The sequence below is a fragment of the Salmo trutta genome, chromosome 6 (assembly GCF_901001165.1).
Source record: "Salmo trutta chromosome 6, fSalTru1.1, whole genome shotgun sequence".
Lineage (NCBI taxonomy): Eukaryota > Metazoa > Chordata > Actinopteri > Salmoniformes > Salmonidae > Salmo > Salmo trutta.
The window spans coordinates 42,480,502-42,506,054 of record NC_042962.1 but is presented as its reverse complement, the minus strand read 5'-3'; the positions used below and the strand labels follow the sequence as shown (position 1 = coordinate 42,506,054).

Genomic DNA, 25,553 nt, shown 5'->3' with positions numbered 1-25,553 from the left:
GGGGGGAGAAAAAAAAAGGTTTCCAAAGGGTTATTCGGTGGTCCCCATAAGATAACCCTTTTTGGTTCCAAGTAGAACCCTCTGTGGAAAGGGTTTTACATGGAACCCAAAAGGGTTCTACCTGGAACCAAAAAGGGTTATCTTATGGGGACCACCGAATAACCCTTTGGAAACTTTTTTCTAATAGTGTACTTGCTTATAGCCATAAGGCTGTAATGGTATAGCAAACATGCCTTTAAAAGCAGTCTGTGAAAACCAGGAAGTCATGGAAAATCAAGTTGGAATTTGGTTACTTGAAAATAGATTGCATGTGCCCCTCTCGTTCTCTCAGTCTGTGCGTTTGTTTGTGTGTGTGTGTGTGTGTGTGTGTGTGCGTGCGTGCATGTGAGTCGTGCATTCCTGTATGCGTGTGTGTGGGTCTACATGTATGGTTTGGAGGGAGCAGAGACAAAATGGGAGTTAGTGGCCAATGTAGAATTGCCATTGTGCTCTAATACAATCTGACTTCCCCTCCTGACCTGAGATATTCCTCTCTCTAGAATAGAGAACCAGGCAGGCAAACCGAGGGCATTGTGGGCTGAGAGAGAGGAAGGCAGAGGAGGAGGAGGAGGAGGAGGAAGGGAGGAGGCTGTGGGAGGGCTGCAGGGTACTGGGTAGGGTAGGAGGACAGGCCACAAGTGATGCCTGGTATTTCTTCCACTGCCCCCATGCTGAAGGCTGCATTTCTGTCCATGGTCCGTCCGGTAGTCTCCTACATTACAGACAGCTGCTCCTGCTCGTCAGCCTTAGGTCTGTGCCCTCATCTACTCCATCCATCCTCGAAGTCTGCATCACCAGTCCCTCTAACCTGATCTCTTCCAAGGAATGAAAAAAGGGAAAGATAGGGAAATAGTAATTATAGTTGACGAAAACGTTTAAGTTTTCTTAAAGTTGAAAGAGTTTGTTTTATTCCGCAGATCATTGACAGATAGTGGATTTGATCCCTCAACACATCAAGCCAACTGGTGAGAGACTCAATTTTCTGCCCCAGTGGAGAGAGATAAACAGCTTTCTGTCTGGACTCTAGAAGAGAGACTCGACATTGGGGGACAAACCCAGTCATCTTTAGCCAGGACACTGAAAGAGACTAAGTTTGCTGCTTTACCTTGAGAGACACAACCTTCTGTGTCAAGACAAGACAAGCCGAGAAGTTTTCTGTCTAAACAGAGACACACAGCCTAGAAAGAGAGACCAAGACCTCTGGATTTCACCCTCTCAGGGACAGCTTTTTGCCTTAATACATAAACGGAGAGTACGACTGTTCTACTACAATATTCCTTACCCCTAATATTGAGAGTCCTTCACTTTTCTTCCCTGTCACCTGAGCACTGAGAAAACTTTTCTGCATTCTCATTTTTAACAGAAAAGGCACCAGCCTGGTCTAAGCAGCGGCATCTCAGGTAGAGTAACTCTGTCTGTCTGTCTCTGTCTCTGTGTGTGTGTGTGTGTGTGTGTGTGTGTGTGTGTGTGTGTGTGTGTGTGTGTGTGTGTGTGTGTGTGTGTGTGTGTGTGTGTGTGTGTGTGTGTGTGTGTGTGTGTGTGTGTGTGTGTGTGTGTGTGTCCCAGTGGTAGAAAAAGTATCACATTCTCATACTTGAGTAAAAGTAAAGATACCTTAATAGAAAATTACTCAAGTAAAAATGAAAGTCACCCAGTAAAATATTACTTGTGTAAAAGTATTCGGTTTTAAATATACTTAAGTATCAAAAGTAAATGTACTTGCTAAAAAAAAAGTAAAAGTACAAAATATTTTTTATTCCTTATATTAAGCAAACCAGACACATTTACAAATGAAGCATTTGTGTTTAGTGAGTCCACTAGATCAGAGGAAGTAGGGATGACCAGGAATACTCTCTTGATAAGTGTGTGAATTGGACCCTTGTCCTGTCCTGCTAAGCATTCAAAATGTAACGAGTGCTTTTGAGTGTCACGGAAAATGTATGGAGAAACAAAAATACCTTTTTTTTTTAGGAATGTAATGAAGTAAAAATAAAAGTAGTCAAAAATATAAATAGTAAAGTACAGATACCAAAAAAACCTACTTAAGTAGTACTTTCAAGTATTTTTACTTAAGTACTTCACACCACTGGTGCGTGCGTGCATGCGTGGATGTAGATCTGTAGCATCTGCTGTGATGTTGAAGGAGTAAGCATTGTTATGTTAGTACTGAAATATTATCTGACCTGTCAGATGAATTTGAGATCTAAAGTTGACTCTTTTAGACCAAGGGATTGCAGCCAACACATATAAAAGCAGTTTTTAGTCAACTACTCTGGCATTGTCTCCAAAGACAAAACCCTCCTTGTCTTTCAGACTTTTTTTGTTTATGCTGCTGGTGATCATGCCAAAAATAAAACAAACATGACATAGGAAGGAAAAGAGCAGCAAGCCAAACAATATAGAGAGCAGGAGAAAGTCAAATTAGGGAAGTCATACATTCTCAGAGCTTGGACTATTGCTATTAACAATGGGTCGACCCTTATCCTGATGTAATCTCTTAATATTGCATTGTCCTGTGACTTTGGGGCAAAATGTGGCCAAAAGTATTCAATGGGCTTTGAGTGACATGAAAGAATGGTGTTGGAGCTTAAAGGAAAGGACATGATGTCAGACTAACTCTGAGACATCCACAGTTAGATGGTGCTGACGCCTTTACACACACTATATATACCTTTCTCATTAACCTTTTGTAGAAGCAGTTGACTTTAGACACTTAAATAAGTCGCTTGATAAATAACGAAGCTTTGAATGATTAGTGGCAATTACTCAGTCAAAGCGAATTCGACTAATTGTTTAAAGATCTGGACTATGCTCTGTGAAATTGAAAAAATAGTCTTAAGTAGTCTCTTAAAAGTAAGTAAGTAAAAGGGACTGAACGATTCAGGAGGAGTCCAATACCTTCATTGGTCAGACTTCTAAAAGTAAAGTGTGGAATTGTGGATAGACTATAAGGATAGGCTACAGATGATCCAAAAGTCCAAATGTCCAAACCCTTTAGTCTGTAGCTCCCAGGTGGCAATAACTGGGAGTAAATGGTGTGTGTGTCCACCAAGACATAACATGATGAAGTCATGGCTGGTTTACTCTACCATTACAGTACCTCTACGGAAAGCTATCATTCAGGTACCAGACTTTAGTAAACCCTGCTGGAGAGATGGTTCACCTTTTTGAAGTTTTATCTTATTTTCTACTTTAAAATGTGAACTATCCCTGATGGGAATATTTTTAATTTGTGACTAACTGGTCTGTATGAGGATTGATCATGTTAATAATAACTTATTTATGAGCAGGGTGGGAAGGTAAAGGCCCCAGTGGACTGTCTCCCCTATTTCAAATTAGTCAGGAGGCTAAGAGTCAAGTCTGCTAGGAAAGCGTGAGTCAAAATCATCTATGTTGCTGTGAATGATCTAGAGGGACCATACTGTATGTATGCCATGACACCATTATTTGGTTAACACAGACATAAGACAAAAAGCAGAATAAAGGATTGTGTGCTGTGCTTTCCTTATATCATAGAACAGAAAGAACCACGCTGTACTCTCCTATCAGGTGTCCCAGAGTGTTTTCAAGGTATTTTCCCCTTCCCTCTCCATTCATCAGCTGCCCTCAGTGTCACCAGCACAGAAATATAACTACCATAAGGGACATTCCCATTTAAGTCAATGTTCTGTGTAGCCATGAGCGTGAAATTGCCGTGGTCTGAGGGGCTTTGTCCATTCTAGTTTTCCTATTTCTATGGACTCCAGACAAGCACCAAGCACCGTAAAGCGAGCATCATTGTTCTCCTTTCCGAGGTAAACAACAGAAGGAGCAGGGCGGAAGGGCAGAGGGAGCACCTTCTTCCTCCCTAAAGTACCCCCAGCTGCCAAGACCCCAGTCAGGTACATTGTCCTGGTGCTGATCTAAGTAAGACGGAGCCTGCAAAGTGCCAACAAGCACTGACGAAAACCATAATAAGCTGGTCTGGGATAATTGTTTAAAAAAACAAAAAAGTAAACACAGCAGGACTGCTTGGTGTAAGAAAAAACGATTGACGGGTTGGTGTTTTTTCTCATAGCGCAGAGATGAGCTTTTTTGAAACTTGTTTTCTTGATTATGGGCGATTTCCTTTTAAGTGCCTTGGCAGAAGGAAATCATATTGTTTGACATTGCTTCCTTGACTGCCTACGGGGAGACAGGATGGCGACCAAGACCCCTCAGACTGAAACGTAAAGGGAGGTGAGTTTCTATGGGAAGTGAGTTAGTCTCAATGACTGTTCTCAAACTGATTTACTAAATAGATGTGCAGCAACAGTAAAACCTATTCTTCCCCCTAGAAATAAATTCCAGGTTATTTTGCCATGTTTGAATAACTGTTTCTAGACACCAATATGGGCCAGTATTATTTATATTATGTCTTAAAAAAACTACTTTCCACTCAGCCATAGTTCCCATAGCTTGCCTGAGGTCACTGTCATGTGGCCACTAGAACTTAAAACGTCCTCCCACACAAACTACTGGTCTGCTGTAGATAAAGAAGGGACCCCTATTGGTCCACTTTCCCTCTTACTGACACACACTTATTTTTTTTAACCTTTATTTAACTAGGCAAGTCAGTTAAGAACAAAATCTTATTTTCAATGACGGCCTAGGAACGGTGGGTTAACTGCCTTGTTCAGGGGAAGAACGACAGATTTTTACCTTGTCTGCTCGGGGATTCGATCTAGCAACCTTTCGGTTACTGGCCCAACGCTCTAACCACTAGGCTACCTGCCCCCCATACACAGACATGCGAACACACACACGCACACAGTCTAATCAACACCCTCACTTGAGCTTAAAGAGCAGCTCCATACTTTCCATTGGTCCTGCCCTTCAAGGAGAAGTGAGGGAGAAAGAGAGGGGAAATGCTACAACCTTACAGTAATACACAGTCTGACAGTAATACACAGTCTTACAGTAATACACAGTCTCGTCTAGATAGAAAGACTGAGGATCTATACAGTCTGAAAGAAAATATAACCTTCGGTGCCAGATGGATTTTAGTTCAAGGAGGGTTTATTGTCTCTGCTGGTAAGACTGAACACGACGTCTTAGCAGTGAACGCAACCTTAACTTGAACCACTTAGTCTGTACAACGGTAATTATCATACTGGATAGTTTGTCAAACATCAAGTTTGGATAGCTGTCTTTTTACATATGCTATTTAGTTTAATAAAGGTTTTCACCGTGTGCCTACTGTATGAAACTGAGTATTATGAAACGTTGTTCAATAGACACGGGTTAGTTTATCCTTTGTTTGAGTGTGAGTGGGGGGGAGTCTGGAGTGCACACTACAGTGCAGTAGTGTCTGTGCTCATGGAGCCGATGTGGAATCGCCAGCTAGCGAGCTGTGTGTGCTAGTAGTGTTCAACATAGAAGTAGCTGTTTCCTTTGCTCCGCAAGGGCCAAGGCTTTCGTATCCTGTCAGGTAACGTTGCTAGTTCGAGTGCAGATATACAGTATATGCGCAGAGAGAAGAGCTGACAGTAGAGTTCATGGGGTGATGAAATGGTAAAGCTCAGGTGTTCATAAATTAGACCAAGATATCTACCAAGAAGAAGAAGAAGAAGACTTTCCTATACTACAAATAATATTGTTATTTACTGTATATTGTCATATGACGTCTTTTATTGGAAAATGCTTTTGAGGGAATGGGTCCTTTGGAAATTTCTTGACTCAGTTCTGAAACGGTTGAATTTCCATCAACAGAAACAAAGTGCATTGATTTATTAGTTGTCAGCTCTTTATTTTTATTTTTTTTACATCTTACCAGTCACCACTTCCTTATTGATTTTGCTTGTTTTCAATATGTAAAGAAATATGCACCACCTATCTCTGGCCAAAGGAAATGGAAATCAGTATGTCTCACTTTCCCAGGCTAAGTAATGCAAAGATAAGCCCTGTGACATGTTTATTTCTGTGTTTTTGTTGACTTTAGACTTCCTTAAAACTGACATCCGATTTCCCAGAATGCTGGGCCAGGCAGGCAGGGCTGTGGGAACATACTTGGCCCGAACCAGCCCAGTCTACTGAGCCCACTTTGGTCACACAGGGAGAAAAGTCTATTAATATACCCACTCCACAGCCCCAAACACATCGCCTGGTACAAAACAGGATAGAATTGTAAAGCACAGCATCACTCAATACAATACAGCACAGCATTGCTCAGTACAGTACAGTAAGGTACTGAGCAACTCAGAGCAGCTCAGCATAGCACAGAATACTTTGGTGTAATGAAGAGATCCTTGGAAACCAGTAAAATAAAAACACAAGTCAACACTGCATGGCACAAGTGAATTAAGTCACAAAGTGTGACAAGCCATGAAACAGAATAATCAAAAGTCCTGAAAAAAGAAACACAAATAAAATATCCCACAGAACAACAACAGCACTTTCATTCAATGCAGAAATGTAATTCATTGATCTATAAGTGCAGTAGATCGTAGTTAGCGTGGTCCCAGATATGTTTGTAATGTCTTTCCAACTCCTATCATCAATGGCATACCAGTGACCATCGGAGTTGGAAAGACAACGCAAACAGATCTGGGACCAGACTAGATGGTAGTTATAGATGGTGACTGACTGTTCCCTGACTGCTCTGCTCTCTCCCAGGCCGTTCCAGAGGTGTGGTGTGTGACGGGCGATGGCCGACTGGAGTCTACTGGGAAACTTCTTGGAAGAGGTGCAGGAACACTCGACGTCTGTGGGCAAGGTGTGGCTCACCATCCTCTTCATCTTCCGTATTCTCGTCTTGGGCACGGCCGCTGAGTCGTCATGGGGCGACGAGCAGGAGGACTTCACCTGCGACACGGAGCAGCCCGGTTGCGAGAACGTTTGTTACGACACGGCCTTCCCCATCGCCCACATCCGCTACTGGGTGCTGCAGATTGTCTTCGTGTCCACACCGTCGCTCATCTACATGGGCCACGCCATGCACACGGTGCGCATGGAGGAGAAACGCCGGCGCAAGGAGCAGGAGGACCAGGGGGGAGGTGACGGGGAGGAAGGAGGGGAAGGAGGAGAGGAGAAGCATTATCTGGCTCACGAGGAAGACAAGGGGGGAGAGTGCGGGAAGGAGGGCAGCGGCATAGGGAGGGTGCGTCTGCGCGGGGCGCTGCTGCAGACTTACGTGTTGAGCATCCTGATCCGGACGCTAATGGAGGTGGTCTTCATCGTGGTGCAGTACATCCTCTACGGGGTCTTCCTCAATGCCCTGTACGTGTGCCACAGTCGGCCCTGTCCCCACCCGGTTAACTGTTACGTCTCGCGGCCCACGGAGAAGAACGTGTTCATCGTGTTCATGCTGGCCGTGTCGGGCGTGTCGCTGTTTCTCAGCGCCGTGGAGCTCTACCACCTGGCCTTTAAGCAGTGTCAGAGGTTTCTGAGGAGGAAACGACAACAGCAACAGCAACAGCAGCATCAGCTGCTACAAGGACGCACGCCCTCAAGTGCTACGGTCATCGCCGCTGAACCTGACAGCCAACCCCGTCCGTCCATGCCATGCACCCCGCCCCCAGACTTCAGCCAGTGTGTGAGCTCTTCCCCTCACACACACCCCATGCACTCCCAATCCCACCCCCATCCTAGCTGTCCCCCCTTCAACAACCGGTTGGCCCACCAGCAGAACTCAGTCAACATGGCCACTGAGCGCCACCGTGTTGTCCACAATGACCTGGGGACGGAAGACTTCCTGCACATGACTTATGAGGGGCACGCCGACACGCCCAATGCCTGCGCCCCGCCCCCTTCGCTGCTCCAAAATGGCCTCCTGAAAGACAAGAGGCGTCTGAGCAAGACCAGCGGCTCCAGTAGCCGTGTGCGACCCGATGACTTGGCTGTATAGCGCCAATTCCCAGCACACACACTGTTCCTGGATCGTTTCAAACACACACACACACACACAAGACTGGGATGACTATGGCTCATCTGTTGTGGGCGACTAATTTGAGCACTGCATGGCACAAGTCAACGAAGTCACAAAGTATCACAAGTCATGAAACGGAATACTCGAGCTAATCAGAAGTCCTGAAATATGGATGCTTGAGGAACAATTGCCATACACATTGGCACTTACATATCATTAGTATGGGTCTCAGTCATGGTTTTGAGACATGGATCCACGGGCACAACAAAGCTGTAGAGGGGTTAGTGCCTTCATATTTAGCCCTCAGGACTAATCCCCTAATGTGACTGTCTGAGACATCTGTCTGGATGCGTCCTAAATGGCACCCTATTGCCTATATAGCGGCAGGTGGTAAGAGTGTTGGGCAAGTAAGCGAAAAATGGAATCCCTGAGCTGACAAGGTAAAAATCTGTCATTCTGCCCCTGAGCAAGGCACTGTTCCCTGAAGACGTGGATGTTGATTATGGCAGCCCCTCGCACCTCTCTGATTCAGAGGGGTTGGGTTAAAGGTGGAAGACACATTTCAGTTGAATGCATTCAGTTGTACAACTGACTAGGTATCCCCCTTTACTTTTAACCAGGGCACATATAGCTTTGGTCAAAAGTAGTGCACTATATAGGAGAATAAGGTGCCATTTGTGACAGAGACATTGACTGCTGTCTCTGAGTCTCTCCCTGAGAGACAGGGGGGCCTTGTGCCAAACCTGAGAATGACTGGGTCACTGCCACACTATCAGCTCTGTGACACTGACTGGCTGCTGGGGACAGCTAAGTGGGACAGATGACAGCCAGTCTGTCGCTCAGAGAGAGAGAGATACGTGAAGGACGGCTGCCTGTCAGTGACCCACAAACACACGCTTAGACAAATGCTCTACGCGTGTAGGCTTGCTCTCTCTCACGCACGCACACATACACACACACACTACATTTACAGAGGCGCACAGACACGTTCATTGGCATACAATACAAACACGCAGACACACCATGTGAATCCTAATGTTGTAATCACCTCCCACAACCACTTCCCAAAACCATTGTTACTAACTTTGCAATTGAAAACGCTCGTAATCGAACAACTTCTAGAACAGCTAAGTGCGTCAGATGCTTTTTCGCCCTTATACACAGATATCTCTGCTAAACATTGAATCACATAGTGTGATAGTGTCTCTGTGACATCGAAAACTTCAGAACAAAGTTGACTACAAATACAAAGATGCCAATGTGTTTGCAATTGATACAAACAAGCGACGTATAAAAATATTCTTCAAATGAAATCCGAGATGACTGCATTAAAATATAAAGCGTAGGCTGTTGGCCTATTTCAATAATATGTTATAAAATGTTCAAACAATTGAGTTAAATTTTGCTCCAGGGCGCAACTTTTGTTTTAGAAACTAGGGGACATAATAAATATATATATATATATATATATATATATATTTTATCCTGTCAGATAAACACTCCAAACAGCCTACCCAACTGCTCGGAGGCGTCCGCATGGTCCTAAAGCACACCGTTGCATCATTTTGTATCATATTCCAATGACATGGGGGGGACAAAAAATGTAATTCCAGAATGTAGGGGGGACATGTCCCCCCATCGCCAGTGAAAGTTGCACCCCTGATTTTGCTACTTGTAGGCTACTGTCAGTATTTGTCTCAACATATTCCCTGATGTGTCAAATTGATGATTTTGTGCATTTTCATTGGGTAAGCATTATTCATAATAAGCTGCCTCAATATTTGCAGCAGTAGGTGGGAATATATCTCTATATTCCAATGATGTGTCAAATTGATGATTTTGTGCATTTTCATTGGGTAAGCATTATTCATAATAAGCTGCCTCAATATTTGCAGCAGTAGGTGGGAATATCTCTCTAGGAGCTGATCCGTTTTCAGTATTATGAAATAATTATAATGTTAAGGAAATATTTGAACGGAGAAAGCTGATCTGAGAGCAGCGCTCCCTTTCTTTCGAGCCTATCAGGATCTACAAAATGCTCCAACGATGTGCTTTGCGACCGTTCTCTCTGCATGGTGTTTTGGCAGACGCATGATAGATACATCGTTATCGGAAAACCGGGCGGAGACCTTGAACGTGATCTTGCCAAACGAGTGTCTATTGTCAAGGAAAGACCGCTTTAGTTTACCACTGTCAGCTCGTGAGTTAGGAGACTGTGAAAAGTAAGCCGGAGAGGAATTCTCTTCATTTTTGGAAAGTCATTCCCTTTCAGAATTATCAAACAGAAGGGATGATAAATATTAAAAAATAGGACTTCTCTTTTTTACCTGGCAAAGTATGTGGTCGAAAACTGAAAACGTTTTGAACTGGTTAACCTAATCTGTGTGTGTGGTGTTTTACGTTTTGAAATATTTAACTAAATCTAAATGCGAATTATTAACAAAAAAACGTTGTCTAGCTCAGTTTCAATGCATCTTTGTTTAACGTGAATGATTGTATTGGTGTGGTGTCATTGCAATCACATTTTTGTAAACTTGGCACTTTAGCAAAAAGCAATGAAAATATGTATCTTTAGTGTTCCAAATGTTTTCATGTTTATATGTAAAAGTAGATATTGTCTGTCATTAAAAACACATTTACCCGTGACACATGATAGGAATTTGCAAGCTATGTCTTATCTAATATTTTAAGTAGAGCGATTCCATTTTGCACACTGATGACAACGTTCACTGTTCTATCTGCACTATATTGTATATTGACTGTGTGTACGGTAACGACCACTGATCCTCTTCGTACTAATTATGACTAAATGTAAAACAAGCACAAACGCAATATATACATTCCATATGTATCATGCACTGTATTTGACTGATATGTTCTAACCTATGAACACACTTCATCAGAGATATTGGGTTTGATTGTGTTTTTTTTTTTACTGGCTTCTTATCGAGCAACAAGGTCAATCATTTGTTGAGTTTCAGTTTCCATTTGTCCTAATCTTCTATAACCCCTCTTTATAGCCATATTTAAAAATCACAGCTGCATGACAAATTTACCATCACTAAAATTAGCTGAGGACGAAGCCCTCTTGACCAGGCTGCTCTCTGGAATGCTGGGTAATTATAGTGTGTTGGTGGACATTTAATAGGGCTAGGGAATTATTCCCAACGTATCCCAGGGCACAGCCTGGATGGGAGCCAAAGATAACAAACCCCAGGGAATTAACTTACAATGAGTATGTATGGGCATTCATTGGAAATAGTCACTACTTGTGCTTGAATTCACAAAGCATAGCAGTGCCGATCTAGGATCAGTTTAGCCTTTTAAGTTATAATGAATAAGAGGGGGGGACCTGATCCTAGCTTAGTACTCCTACTCTGAGATGCTAATACGGCCCCCCGATTGTACAGTTATAATTTTGGCCTGATACACTTCAAGAATTACTTCAACATTACACAGGAGTAAAACAATTTGCCAACACCAGTCTGTCGGATATTGCTGCCAGTTCCGAACTTCAATAACAAAAAAGGTTTAATGCACTAGGCTCTATTAAATAAAGCAGTAGTCAACCAGGTACCCCTGGGGGATACTTTACCTCTCCACAGGGAATACTTGAAGAGACTCAAAAGACCATAGGCTTACTGGTGAAATGCAAACGAGGGGGTACTTCAGGGAACAAAATGAACTTGGTGGTACAGTAACCCAAAAAGTTAGAGAACCACTGGAGTAGAGTACCACAAAAGGATAGTTGTTGGCATGGGCCCTGGAACTCTAAGAATGGGATGTAAGCACCGCTGACCAGTGTTCCTCCACTAGGTGGCCTCATTGCTCTATACTGTGTGAGATCCATTACAACCGACACAAAGGACTCTTCCATATTGTTTTGATGGAAAATAACATTCATCATACCTAGATTACTCCTCCAAAAGGTGCGATTGACCAGTGTCATGGGAATTCTGGTGCGCTAGGGGAAAATAGTATACAACACATCACAGGCCACCTGTATACCAAACAATATATTTTATTTGTCTTCCAACACCACAGCCCTGTACCAAATTCAATGGAGTCACATGACAATGTGTTAACACAGGAGAGGCAGGGACACAGATACGACCTATTAGCTCATTTTCTGTTTCGCTTTTTTTTGTTGTCATTTTTGTTTAAAAAAAAAAAAATCTGTAAAATTCCATGGTCACCACCCCTCCAAGTAATCCAGACATGGTTAAGGCTGCTCCGTCTTCTTTACTCTCCTCTCTGTACTCCAATCCTGGAAAAGGTGAGAGCAGAGGCTTTGCTTGCTGCTGTGTCCGTTTGTCCGTTAGGGCTAAGAGGGGTTTGAGGTGTGACAGACATCACCCCCCCCCAACCCCATATCCAATTCTAAACCAGGCCTCACCAGCACCTCACTGCGTATGCCCCAGAATCACCCCTCCTACCGAGTGTTTTGACAAAAACAGGAGAAAAGAAAAAAAAAAATAACATTCTTTACAGTTAAATCATGTTTGTGCTTTTTTAATAATACTATTATCTGTATGAGGTCATCGTTTGGCATATTATACAGAGTAACAAAGGAAAATGCAGTTAAAATACTTTGACCCCCCTACATGGTAAACAGCATTTCGGAGTGGGAGTTGCAGCGACATTTGGCTACCCTACCCCCCTCTCCACACCCCCACCCTCCTTTACAAAAGAAGATGGGAAAACAAACTAGAAGTCACTATTAAAATCCCTTTAACAACACAAATACAGTACACAAATACAAATAGCATTGAATCTCTGGAGGGTAGTGATGAGATGAGATGTAAACATACAGCCAAAAATGGTGCAACTCGAGACAACAACAACAACAAAAAAAACGGTGACCTTTTCGTCTTTTCATTCAGTTCCTTGTGTTTTTAATCCTTTATTGTTCTTTACATTTCGTCGTTTAGCTGTTCTTATAACAGTACAACTACGGACCTCTGGTCCCGGGTCATCCCTTGACTTTTTATGAAGAGGCCCATTTCCTATCCGTCCGTAGAACACTGGAGCTTAGACTCGTCCCGTACATTCTACGTTTTCCCAAACAGAGAAAGGTCAGTCCCCTCTGAAATGGTGTACATCCGCCTTCCCCTCCGTGGAACACGCTGCAGTTGCACCACCACACCCGACAGACTGCTAAACCAGCCCAAAAGTGTCTCGGGATGTGTGTGTGTGTGTGTATGTGCCAGAGTGAATGTATGCGTCCCCAGTCCACACAACAACCGCCTAAGAGAGCACAAGTCTCATGTGTATTCCTTTGTTGGCGCAGGTTCTAGACTCCAGGTTCTAGACTCCTGCGGGTTCCGAGTCAGGTCTTTAGTTTCTACTTGGCTGTAGCGGCTCAGAACATGAGGTTCCCGGGGTTTCCGGGACCAGGGTTGAAGCCCATGCCCATGTCCCCTGCCATGCCGCGAGGCCTCATCTGAGGCGGCATCATCATAGTCTGCTGGGGGCCACCCATGCCGTGGAGTGACATCATCATGTTGGGCGAGCCCACAGGGCCCGGGTGATTGTACATGAGCCCCCCCCTCTCTTTAACCTGCATCATCCCATGCCCAGGTCCTCCCATCATGCCCGGTTGCTGTCCCGGTGACAGCATCCGGTGCTGGGGTCCCATCATGCCCTGGGGCATGAAGCCGGGGTGGCCCGGGTGTAGCTGCCGCATGGGATTGTGGCCAGGGTTCCCCATTGGCATGTCTTGGGGCCCCCCCATGTGGCCGGGGCCCGGCGGACCCCCCATCCCCTGCATGGGCATCCCCATCCTGGGGTTCCCCTCCACCATCATCCCCTGCATCTGGGGAGGGAAGCCCTGGGGGCCGGAGGGGTGAGGAGGTTTCCCCCCCGGGCCGTCGCCACCGCGGGGGAAGTAGGACAAAGTCTGGCTGGGCTTTTCCGATGGGATAATCCGGGAGAGGTCAAACTCCGGCATTCCGGTGGCTCCCGTTCGCATGACCTCGTGGAGGTCGTTATCATTATTAAACAAGTTGAAGTCCTGGCCTCCTCCGGGGGTGTTGGGTTTACACATGCTTCCCGGACCCCCGCCGGGGCCCATGTTTCCCATTCGGCCCATGGGGCCCCCCTCCACCTGGAAGCCCATGCCATGGGGGAAACCACCCTGGGGCCCAGGGCCATTGTGGGGGAAAGGGACCTGCTGAGGAGGAGAGTGACCGGGGGGGAATCCCTGGCCTCGGTGGGGGAAGCCCATACGGCCCTGAGGTATCATCTGAGGGTTGCCCATCCCTGGGTCCTGCCCGCCGGGCATCATCATGCCGTGGGGCCCCATCATACCCGGCCCCATGGGCCCCTGGTGGGGTCCTCCCATTGGGTTGGGCGAGGGCATCTGGTTAGGCATGCCGTGGGAGAGGGGCTGGGAGCCCATGGTGTTCATGCCCATGGGGCTGAGAGCGGGCATGGGGCCTTGTGATGTGGGAGCCATCATGCGGTTGTGGCCCGGGTGGTGGTTCGTTCCCATACCTATAGGAGGCAGCAGAGAGGCAGGCAGGGTGAGATCACTACATTCAAACCATAAAACAAAGAGCAAAAACATAAAGTGGTTGGCATACGCTTACACCTCAGTATAGTGAAAGTTCTAGGCTCCAGAGGTGTGTGTAAAAGGCAATTGCAAAGGTGCAAATTTGGATACAGATACGTATAAGTATTTATGATTTGTGATGCATTAACGGAAAATGGCCTGGTCTAAACAGCCACCTCTCTGGTACAGCTGTGTGTGTGTGTGTGTGTGTGTGTGTGTGTGTGTGTGTGTGTGTGTGTGTGTGTGTGTGTGTGTGTGTGTGTGTGTGTGTGTGTGCAAAATATAACAGCGTGTTGGAGCTCTTACCAGACATGTTCATGGGCGGCAGGTTCGGCGAGCGGGCCGGTGGCGAGTCGTCGTCCGAGCTCGCCACCGTTTTGATGGCGTCGTGGTAGAGGGGCGTGGAAGTGGGCATGGCGAACTTGGACATGCGTGACATCATGATGGACAGTGGGTTCTGAGATATCGTGGGCTCAGGGGGCAGGGCGTAGGGGCTGCCAGACGGAAGACTGGAAGCACTACTGGAAGGGGGTGCTGTGGGGGGACCATTCCCACCTGAAGGGGAGTGGGAGAGGAGGACGAGAAGGGGAGAGAGAGAAAGCCAAGGGGAGAGAGAGAAGAGGAAGAGAAGGGGAGAGAGAGATTAGTTACATAAATATCCACTGTATCTTTTTATGCAGAGAACACATTGGGCTGAATCCTAATTAAACTCAAGCTTTCACACATTGCCTGAGTCTTAGTTAAGCGCACAGATCTCAAGTCAAGATTCAGTCCATAAAGCACAATCTACTGAACTGAATTGATGGAAGGCTAACAGAGGAGAAACTTCTGGGACTCACCTTGCTCCACGTTGCCCATCATGTTGGGTGAGGTCATGCTGAGCGGCGGCTGCTTGTTGTTCTGGGGAATGCCTGGGCTCTGCATGGGAGGCTTGGGGGACGATGTCCACCCTGGGGAGGGTGCCGGGAGCGAGGGCGACTTCATGTGGACGGGAGAGGCTCCAGCCGAACCCATCATGGGTGGAGACTTGATGGAGGCGGCCGCCGCGGCTGCAGCCACTGCTGCCGCCGAGGGACCCTGGAGCATGCCGGCCAGCTGGGAGGGCGTCTGGGGGGACTTGAGGTTCCCAGAGGGCGAGCCCAGCATGGGGGACTGGACCTGCCTCAGCGTAGGGGACTTGAGGGGGTTGATGTTGGGTGAGTTAGCCTGGCCGCCCTGGATGTCCTGGGGACCCTTGCGGACCCCCATGTTCCTCTGGTTGGGAGGCGGGCCCGAGTTGGGGGGCATATGGCTGAGGCGACCGTTGCCGCCGTGGTTGGGTCCTCGCTGGTCAGGGCCGAAGGGGGTTTCACCTCTGGGGCACCTAGGGTTCCCAGGCCCTGGCCCGTGAGGCCCCATGCCTGGGAAGTGGCGGTTGGGGCCCATGTTGAAGTCCCCTGGGTGGTGCCCCTGGTCAGGGAAGGGAGCCCCCTGCATCATCTTCTGCGGGCCCATGTTCTCTGGCATGGAGCCTCCTCTCATCTTCATTATCTCCTCGGGGCTCAAGTTCATGGGAGGCTCCCCCCTCATCTTAGCCTGCATCATCTGGGGGTTGGGCCCCATGTTCATGTTCCCGGGGCCCATGCTGAACTCAGGGCCCATGTCCCTGCCCAGGCCCTTGACAAACTCCATCCTGGAGGATGGACTCATGGGGCCAACGTCGCCAGGCATTCTGGGAAACATCATGCCTCCTCCGTTAGGGCCATTGCCAGGGCCTTCCATTGGCCCCCGGGGGCCGTTGCCCCCCATCATCCTGTTCATCTCCATGATCATGCCCGGGGGCAGCCCCATGCCCTGCTTGTCACCCCCCATGCCCTGCTGGAACATGGCCTCCTGCACCGCCTGTGGGTTGGGGAACCTCTCCACCCGACCCCCTGGCCCTACAAACTGCCCCTGTCCGGGCGGGAAGCCCCTGCCATCGCCCATGTTGGGTCCCACGTCGTCGGGCCAATTCATTCCAGGCCGGGGCCCCCTGGGGTTGGGGCCGCCCTCCATACCCGGGTTCATCATGCCAGGAGGGAAGCCGCCGGGCATCCTCTGCATGTGGGGGTGCATGGGGCCCCGGTGGCCCATGCTCATCTGCTCTGGGAAGTGCTCGGGGCCCCACATCTCCCCAGCCGAATTGATCTGGTAGGGAGGCGGGGGCCCGCGCATCATGGGGCCCCGGGGGCCTTGTTGGTGCATCATCATGTCGCCCATGGGCCCCCGGTGCTGCATCTGCTCCTGCTTTCTTTTCTTCTCCTCGTAGAACTCCTGCTGCAGCTTCAGCCATGCCATCTGCTCCGGGTTCATCCCTGTGTGATCCCCGTGCTCACCGCCGGGCCCTCCGTGAGTGTTCATAGGCGGCCCAGGAGGCAGGGGCCCCAGCTCGTCCGGGGAGAAGGGCATGTCTCTGAGGCCTCCGGGCCCAAATGGAGGGCCATCGGGCCGGGGCCCCCCAGGGCCTCCAGGCTTCCCCAGGCTCTGGGACTGGGCCATCATGGCCTGGAGGGGGCCCTGCTCCCCTGGCTTCTTGGGCCCCCCCTCCATCATGCCGGGGTTGGACCCGGGGGGCCCGCCCGGGTTTCCCTGCCCCATGGCTACCATGTCTTTGAGGGATAACTCCTTGTCATCAGGGAAGAGCATGCGCTGGATGTCCCGTAGCGTTTGCAGAGAGCGTTCGCGGTGCTCCAGTTGCTCCTGGGACAGGCCCTCAGAGTTGTCCCCCATGCTGGACATCAGCTCATGTGCCAGCTGCTGCTGCTGCTGGGCTGTGAGTTTGGCGTCGGCACCATTGGGAAGATCCAGAGAGGGGAAGCCCTGTTGGGATGGTCCAGAGGGGGTCTGGTGGCCGGGCGGCCCTCCAGAGTTGCTGTTAGGGTCGTGGGGGGTGCCGTCCTGGGGGCTTCCGCTCTTAGAGTCCATGCCCCCAGAGGCAGCCCCGTCCTGGGGGAAGCTTCCAGGCTTGGCCCCCTGAGGCTGGGCTTCTACTGGCTGCTGTTGGCCTGGTGGAGGTGCTTTGGAGGCCTGCTTGTGGTTCTGGTCAGAAGGGTGAGATGACTGCTGCTGGGGGGCTCCACCCAGCTGCTTGGAGTCACCCCGAGGGGGTCCCATCTGATTATTCTACAACACAGGGTGAGGGTGAGAGGGGGATTGGTTGGGTTACCAAAAGTTCCCACTCACTGACACATTAAGAGACACTATCAAAAGCATCCCAGGGTGCATAATTAATATAGCTTTTTTTTAAATACACAATTATTTTGAGTTGGACAAATATAACATTGTCCGAACCGTGCTTAAAGTTTTAACATTGTTATATAACATTATATTACCAGACCAACAAGGGGCACAATGCAAATGGTCTGCAAATTGCAAACTGACAGGTTTTTATGATACCCCAAATCCTATGATAAATAATAGGCTAGTTAAAAGTGGTTTGTATTGAAGTGGGTTTGTCTTACCACAGGTAGATGGGGCTTGTTGCCCTTGCCGTTGGAGATGTTGTTCATGTGGAAGGCAATGATGTTGTCCGAGTGGCCTGTGAAGACCGCATCAGCCGCCCTGCAGACAGTAGGAGCACACTTATGAGTAGGTGCGTGCGCATGCGTTTCAAAACAGGCAACAGGTAGAAAAGTCCCATTTCAAAAATCTGGTTAATAATTGAATAATCAAAGCCATATATTGAGCATAATTGTGAACAATTGCCACAGCAGACATTAAAAAAGGTCCAATGTAGACAGGGTTTGTTTTTAATTTCTGGGTAACAATTAAGTACCTTACTGTGAATATTTTTGACCGTTTTAATTGAAAACGAACAAAAATAACTTAGTGGAGGGCAATTTCTCAAGCAAGAATTTAGATAGAGTGATAACTATCTCTGTAACTCCTGTTGTTCTATTAACTAATTCACTGCATGGTGACATTACAGGCCTTTAAATGCAACTGCTTAGTAGTGTGGGTTCAAAAGCATCTCATTAGTGTGCAAGATCTTGAGAATCTGTCACAAGTCCCTTTACTTCTATTCGAGATGAAAATTATCAGACACCTTATCGATAGCAACAGCTCATGGTCCTCCTGGAATCAGATGTTTTTTTTGACTCAATGGAGGAACATAGTCAGAGAAATGCTGATGAATGTCTTGCTCGAGCTGTGTATGCAGCTGGTTCACCTCTGATGCTCACAGGCAATGTGTATTGGAAGAGATTTCTGAATGTTCTTCGCCCAGCATACACCCCTCCAACCAGACATGCTTTATCTACTCATTTGCTGAATGCAGAGTTCAACGGAGTTCAAGTGTAGGTCAAGCAAATTGTAGAGAAAGCAGACTATTGCAATCATCTCTGATGGGTGGTCGAATGTTCGTGTGCAAGAAATAATTAACTACATCTCCACCCCTCAACCGGTATTCTACAAGAGCACAGACACAAGGGACAACAGACACACCGGTCTCTACATTGCAGATGAGCTGAAGGCAGTCATCAATGACCTTGGACCACAGAAGGTATTTGCACTGGTGACAGACAATGCTGCTTGGTCTAAAGTGGAGTCCTACTCTCACATCACACCCATTGGCTGTGATGCTCATGCATTGAATCTGCTCCTCAAGGAGATCATGGCACTGAAAACAATGGATACACTACAAGAGATCCAAGGAAATGGTTAGGTATGTGAAGGGTCATCAAGTTATAGCAGCAATCTACCACACCAAGCAAAGTGAGAAGAATAAGAGCATCGCATTGAAGCTGCCCAGCAACACCCGCTGGGCTGGTGTTGTCTTCATGTTTGACAGTCTCCTGGAGGGGAAGGAGTCTCTCCAAGAAATGGCCATTTCACAGTCTGCCAATATGGACAGCCCCATCAAGAGGATCCTCCTAGATTATGTATTTTGGGAGAGAGTGGTAAGCAGCTTGAAACTCCTGAAACCTATAGCAGTAGCCATTGCACGGATTGAGGGAGACAATGCCATCCTGTCTGATGTTCAGACTCTGCTTGCACATGTAAGAGAAGAAATCCGTACTGCTCTGCCCACTTCCCTGTTGCTCCAAGCAGAGGAAACTGCAGTTCTGTAATCCATTAAAAAGCGTGAAGACTTCTGCCTGAAGCCCATACACGCCGCAGCGTATGTTGGACCCCAAGTGTGCTGGCAAGAGCATCCTGTCTGGTGCAGAGATCAACAAGGCCTATGGTGTCATCACTACTGTGTCTCAGCCACCTTGGCCTGGATGAAGGCAAGGTTCTTGGCAGTCTGGCATAGTACACTTCCAAGCAAGGGCTTTGGGATGGAGATGCAATATGGCAGTTGTGCCAACATATCTCATCAGCCAGCTGGTGGAAGGGACATTGTGGATCTGAGGATCTTTCTCCTGTTGCCTCCATCATCCTCCAAATCCCACCAACATGAGCCGCGTCAGAGCGCAACTGGTCCTTGTTCAGGAACACTCACACGCACACACACCAAATTACGCAATGGGCTGACCAATACAAGGGTTGAAAAATTGGTGGCCATCCGGGGATATTTGAGGCTTTTTGAGCCTGACAACGAGCCATCCTCAACAAGGTTGGAAAGTGACAGTGAAGATGAGGCCTCAGAGTCTGATGTTCAAGAGGTAGACATTGAGAAAGTCCAGGGAGAAGACAAGCCTGAGAGAAAGACAACCAAAGCTTTAGTTTCTAGACCATCATTTTACAGATGTATGTTGAAAACGTTTTTGGGAGATGCGATGGCTCATTGGGGATCATTCAATACTCCCTTTCTTTTGTTGTTCAGTGGAATCATCCCATGTGAAGAGTCAACTCATTTAATTAAAATTATTTTTAACTAAATGTGGTTGTTTTTTTTCCTATTGGAAGGATTTAATAATTTGCAATTATGTCTACTTATGATAAGGTAAAAGGTTTGTTTCTGTCTCTATATGATATGGTAAATATATCCAATGCAAAAAAACATCTACATTTTAAATGGTGTTAATATTAATTTGCATACATTTCCCATATATTCCCGTTAATTCCCACGGAAAGATTCCACATCGGAATATTCCCCAAAATGTGCAACCCTAAAGTCGTGGCCAAACGTTTTGAGAATGACACAAATATAATTTTTCACAAAGTTTGCCGCTTCAGTGTCTTTAGATATTTTTGTCAGATGTTACTATGGAATACTGAAGTATAATTACAGCATTTCATAAGTGTCAAAGGCTTTTATTGACAATTACATGAAGTTGATGCAAAGAATCAATATTTGCAGTGTTGACCCTTCTTTTTCAAGACCTCTGCAATCCGTCCTAGCATGCTGTCAATTAATTTCTGGGCAACATCCTGACTGATGGCAGCCCATTCTTGCATAATCAATGCTTGGAGTTTGTCAGAATTTGTGGGGTTTTGTTTGTCCACCCGCCTCTTGAGGATTGACCACAAGTTCACAATGGGATTAAGGTCTGGGGAGTTTCCTGGCCATGGTCCCAAAATATCGGTGTTTTGTTCCCCGAGCCACTTAGTTATCACTTTTCCCTTATGGCAAGGTGCTCCATCATGCTGGAAAAGGCATTGTTTGTCACCAAACTGTTCCTGGATGGTTGGGAGAAGTTGCTCTCGGAGGATGTGTTGGTACCATTCTTTATTCATGGCTGTGTTCTTAGGCAAAATTGTGAGTGAGCCCATTCCCTTGGCTGAGAAGCAACCCCACACATGAATGGTCTCAGGATGATTTACTGTTGGCATGACACAGGACTGATGGTAGCGCTCAACTTGTCTTCTCCGGAAAAGCTTTTTTCGGGATGCCCCAAACAATCGGAAAGGGGATTCATCAGAGAAAATGACTACCCCAGTCTTCAGCAGTCCAATCCCTGTACCTTTTGCAGAATATCAGTCTGTCCCTGATGTTTTTTCCTGGAGAGAAGTGGCTTTCTTTGCTGCCCTTCTTGACACCAGGCCATCCTCCAAAAGTCTTCGCCTCACTGTGCGTGCAGATGCACTCACACCTGCCTGTTGCCATTCCTGAGCAAGCTCTGTACTGGTGGTGCCACGATCCCGCAGCTGAATCAACTTTAGGAGACGGTCCTGGCGCTTGCTGGACTTACTTATGCGCCCTGAAGCCTTCTTCACAACAATTTAACCGCTCTCCTTGAAGTTCTTGATGATCCGATAAATGGGTGGTTTAGGTGCAATCTTACTGGCAGCAATATCCTTGCCTGTGAAGCCCTTTTTTGAAAAGCAATGATGACGGCACATGTTTCCTTGCAGGTAACCATGTTTGACAGAGGATGAACAATGATTCCAAGCACCACCCTCCTTTTGAAGCTTCCAGTCTGGTATTTGAACTCAATCATCATGACAGAGTGATCTCCAGCCTTATCCTCATCAAAACTCACACCTGCGTTAACGAGAGAATCACTGACATGATGTCAGCTGGTCCTTTTGTGACAGGGCTGAAATGCAGTGGAAATGTTTTTGGGGGATTCAGTTCATTTGTATGGAAAAGAGGGTCTTACTTTGCAATGAATTGCAATTCATCTGATCACTCTTCATTACATATGCAAATTGCCATCATACAAACTGAGGCAGCAGACTGTGAAAATTAATATTTGTGTCATTCTCAAAACTTTTGGCCACAACTGTACTTCTGACTAATCAGATCGGCTCTTTTGCCAATAATTGGGCAAGACATCTGAATTGGGATGCCTGTGTAAATACAGCCAATGTGTTCTGGGAGGAAGTTCAAGCAACTATAAACCAGTAATAGCCAGCTGAACTTCACAGGTGAACTAAACAGTTGAAAGCTCCATGGTTAGGGACACGAGTGGCAGGGCTGGAATTGCCTCTTGTTATCTATCACCAATCTATCAAATGTATTTATAAAGCCTTTTTTTTATATCAGCAGATGTCACAAAGTGCTTATACAGAAACCCAGCCTAAAACCCCAAAGAGCAAGCAATGCAGATGTAGAAGCACAGTGGCTAGGAAAAACCTACTAGAAAGGCAGGAACTTAGGAAGAAACCAGGCTCTGATGGGTGGCCAGTCCTCATCTGGCTATGCCAGGTGGAGAACATAAGAGTACATGGACATTAAGGCCAGATCGTTCTTCGATACGTTCAAACGTTCATAGATGACCAGCCGGGTCAAATAATAATCACAGTGGTTATAGAGGGTACAACAGGTCTGCACCTCAGGAGTAAATGTCAGTGGGCTTTTCATAGCCGAGCATACAGAGGACGACACAGGCAGAACACGCCGATCAGGGGGTTGGCTGGGCTACTCAGGGCAGACAAGGGTTGGGGGAAGAGAGAGAGACCTTGTTGTCATCCCCTGTCAATCAAATGAGAACACCCCACTAGGGGACAGCCCAGAGTTTCTTTGGGTGACCCTCTGTCATTACTCACAGCCAGTCTTTCAGTGACTGGCAGAACACACTGAGAAGGTGGCTGGCTAGGCTACTCAGGGCAGACAAGGGTGTGTGGGGGGTAAAGGGGGTGTGGAGGAGGAGATGGTAGTGTACGGGTCAGAGACAGGGAACTAGCTAGATCTCTCTGAATCGTGGGGAGGGAAAGGGGCAACACACCTCACACTAAGAGGTTTCCATCCAGTGACTTCACTTCATTTTGAATGCATTCACTCGTCTCGACCATTCTCCAGAAGTGTGAACTTGCACCCTCCTTTGTCAGATTTAAAAGCATCAGATTGGTCAAAGAAGCATTGGCCTGAGGGAGTTTCTGACCATTGTTAAATCCAGAGAGTTCAGGGTGTGGTACACTTTAATGTATAGATCATGAACAATGACCAATCAACCATACAAACAAACAGCCAGAGCTAGCTTACTTGTTGGCCATCTCTGTTGTGAAGACGTACACAACCTTTGACCCGGGCTTGGGACCGCTGCCGCCCAGCTCCATGCTCTGCCCTCCAACGGCATTGTGGGTCGACGTGGCCGAGCTGAGCGCGTTGTTGGAGTCCAGAGGCTTCATCTCTATCGAATTGCAGTCTGGAGAGAGAAACAGAGAGTAGAGGGGAGAATGAGAGAACACTATGGACCAGACCATGATGTTCATAACCAATGGTGTTGTTTCAGGTTGTCTCCATTGTGCATCTCAAAATATCGCGTTGTGAGATCAGATATAATCTGTTCACTGCAATAAATACAACCTGGAACTATTCGGATGAGATATACAGTATCAAGCATCTCAGAGTAGGATTGCTGATCTAGGATCAGTTCCTCCCTGTCCATGTAATCTTATTCACTGTGATCTAAAAAGCAAAACTGCTCCTAGATCAGCACTCCAAGACCCTTGACACATACAGCCCCAGACCATTAGGCCTGTGTAATCTTCTCTGCGTTATTTAGGAGGACCATGGGGAGCACTCACAGCAAATCACTTCTGTTCCTTCCCAACCCCAGTTTACTGGTCTAGTCCCAGATCTGTTTGGCTGCATTTACACAGGCAGCCCAACTCTGAAATTTTTCCCACTCATTGGTCTTTTGACCAATCACATCAGATCTTCTCACATATTTTTTTCAAAGCTGATCCGATTGGTCAAATTATCAATTCGTGAAAAAGAGGTCTGTATTGGGATGCCTGTGTTAAACGCTGCCAGAGTACCGTTTGTGGCAGTGACCATAGGAGTTGATAAGACTGTACAAACAGATCTGGGACCAGTTGACCAGGTAGCTACAGTACTTACTAAAGAACCCTGGGTCTTCCTCGTCACTCTCGCCCCCAGAGCACCAGTCCGCTCCACTGTAGGGCTGCCGCCGCTCAGCTACACACAGCCTCTTGGCTCGGCTGCCCAGCTCTACACCAGAGAGAGAGATGAAGGAGCTAAGTCTGGCTAGTGTCAATCAAGCACACCTATAAAGCTGTACTCATTACAACTTACTGATTTTGTCATGCACAAGTGAATTGAACAACACATTTAGGCCTAGCTGGTGTTCCGGGGTTTACAATAATGTGATGCAGCATTCGTAGCCTGGTTCCAGAACCGTTTGTGACGTCTTGCTAAATCCGTTGGACAATGACGATATGAGTTGGCTATACAGCACAAACAGACCTGGGGCCAGGCTAGGCGACAGCATAAACACTTTACGACCAAATAACGTGTTGCCTATTCACTAGTTCACATCAATGCTCTCAGCGGGCCAATGAGTGGAGGGAGACGAGCTGCCTGTGAGGCATGTGGAGTAAAGTGGGCGGTCCTGATTGATCTCAGAGAGAGCGAGAGAGGGGGGTGGAATGTAAATTATTTAGCCCGGTGTCTTTTAAAAACAGACAACAACCACGGGGAGCCCAGCGGGACACTGAGGGGTGGCCTGGGTCGTGTTCATGAGGCAAAATGTTGTGCAACAAAAAAACAAAAATGAGCATTCAGATCGTACAACCCATTTCACTTTTGAGTGTTTTCTTCCGATTCGTGCCTACCGAATATGACCCTGTACCTCTTACCCCAAAGTCTCACATGTAGACAACCAAACATGCAAACGTGTCACACACAGTCACTCATTTAATAATAGCATCTTAAACTTTAAAGGCTGGTTTCCCTGACCCAGATTAAGCAAATAGCCTCCAACACTCTACTCAGCAAATTGGATGCAGTCTATCACAGTGCCATCCGTTTTGTCACCAAAGCCCCATAGACTACCCACCACTGTGACCTGTATGCTCTCGTTGGCTGGTCCTTGCTACATATTCGTCGCCAAACCCACTGGCTCCAGGTCATCAATAAATCTTTGCTAGGTAAAGCGCCGCCTTATCTCAGCTCACTGGTCACCATAGCAACACCATCCCGTAGCACGCGCTCCAGCAGGTATATTTCACTGGTCATCCCCAAAGCCAACACCTCCTTTGGCCGCCTTTCCTTCCAGTTCTCTGCTGAAAATGACTGGAACTAATTGCAAAAATCACTGAAGTTGGAGACTTATATCTCCCTCACTAATTTCAAGCATCGGCTGTCAGAGCAGCTTACCAAATCGCTGCAGCTGTACACAGCCCATCTGTAAATAGCCCATCCAACCAACTACCTACCTCATCCCCATATTTTGTTTTGTTTTTCTGCTCTTTTGCACACCAGTA

General features: G+C 47.1%; 2 protein-coding genes and 1 long non-coding RNA gene across 10 annotated transcripts in view; 2 read left to right on the top strand and 1 right to left on the bottom strand.

The window, feature by feature from the left end:
- The first annotated feature begins 654 nt into the window (after positions 1 to 654).
- Positions 655 to 8,343, top strand: LOC115195955 (gap junction alpha-5 protein). Of its 3 annotated transcripts, XM_029756331.1 has the most exons (3): positions 655 to 1,291; positions 1,403 to 1,439; positions 6,673 to 8,343. In XM_029756331.1, exon 3 carries the CDS (start codon positions 6,704 to 6,706, stop codon positions 7,901 to 7,903), a length of 1,200 nt encoding a protein of 399 aa, XP_029612191.1. In that variant the 5' UTR covers positions 655 to 1,291; positions 1,403 to 1,439; positions 6,673 to 6,703; the 3' UTR covers positions 7,904 to 8,343. The 3 variants fall into 3 exon arrangements, with proteins under 3 accessions (XP_029612191.1, XP_029612193.1, XP_029612192.1); XM_029756333.1 differs by lacking the exons at positions 655 to 1,291; positions 1,403 to 1,439 and adding an exon at positions 2,077 to 4,257; XM_029756332.1 differs by lacking the exons at positions 655 to 1,291; positions 1,403 to 1,439 and adding an exon at positions 4,766 to 5,091.
- A 166-nt stretch (positions 8,344 to 8,509) lies between these two features.
- LOC115195954 (uncharacterized) lies at positions 8,510 to 10,828 on the top strand. Its single transcript, XR_003878785.1, has 2 exons — positions 8,510 to 9,717; positions 9,826 to 10,828. It is a non-coding gene; the product is annotated as an uncharacterized LOC115195954 (long non-coding RNA).
- Positions 10,829 to 11,929: 1,101 nt separating this feature from the next.
- LOC115195953 (B-cell CLL/lymphoma 9 protein) overlaps positions 11,930 to 25,553 on the bottom strand; it is a 100,540-nt gene continuing 86,916 nt past the window's right edge. For 5 of the 6 annotated variants that reach the window (XM_029756326.1, XM_029756329.1, XM_029756330.1 and 2 more), the window contains 6 exons: positions 24,169 to 24,279; positions 23,308 to 23,470; positions 17,957 to 18,056; positions 15,317 to 17,618; positions 14,784 to 15,032; positions 11,930 to 14,419 (listed from right to left, as the gene is read on the bottom strand). In XM_029756326.1, coding sequence (XP_029612186.1) covers positions 13,287 to 14,419; positions 14,784 to 15,032; positions 15,317 to 17,618; positions 17,957 to 18,056; positions 23,308 to 23,470; positions 24,169 to 24,279 — 4,058 coding nt within the window. In that variant the 3' untranslated portion in view covers positions 11,930 to 13,286. The remainder of the gene's footprint in view (positions 14,420 to 14,783; positions 15,033 to 15,316; positions 17,619 to 17,956; positions 18,057 to 23,307; positions 23,471 to 24,168; positions 24,280 to 25,553) is intronic. The other variant, XM_029756328.1, reaches the window with a different exon arrangement.

Excerpts from the sequence above, each read along its gene's own strand:
- LOC115195955 (XM_029756331.1), top strand. The coding sequence starts at position 6,704 with ATGGCCGACTGGAGTCTACTGGGAAACTTCTTGGAAGAGGTGCAGGAA.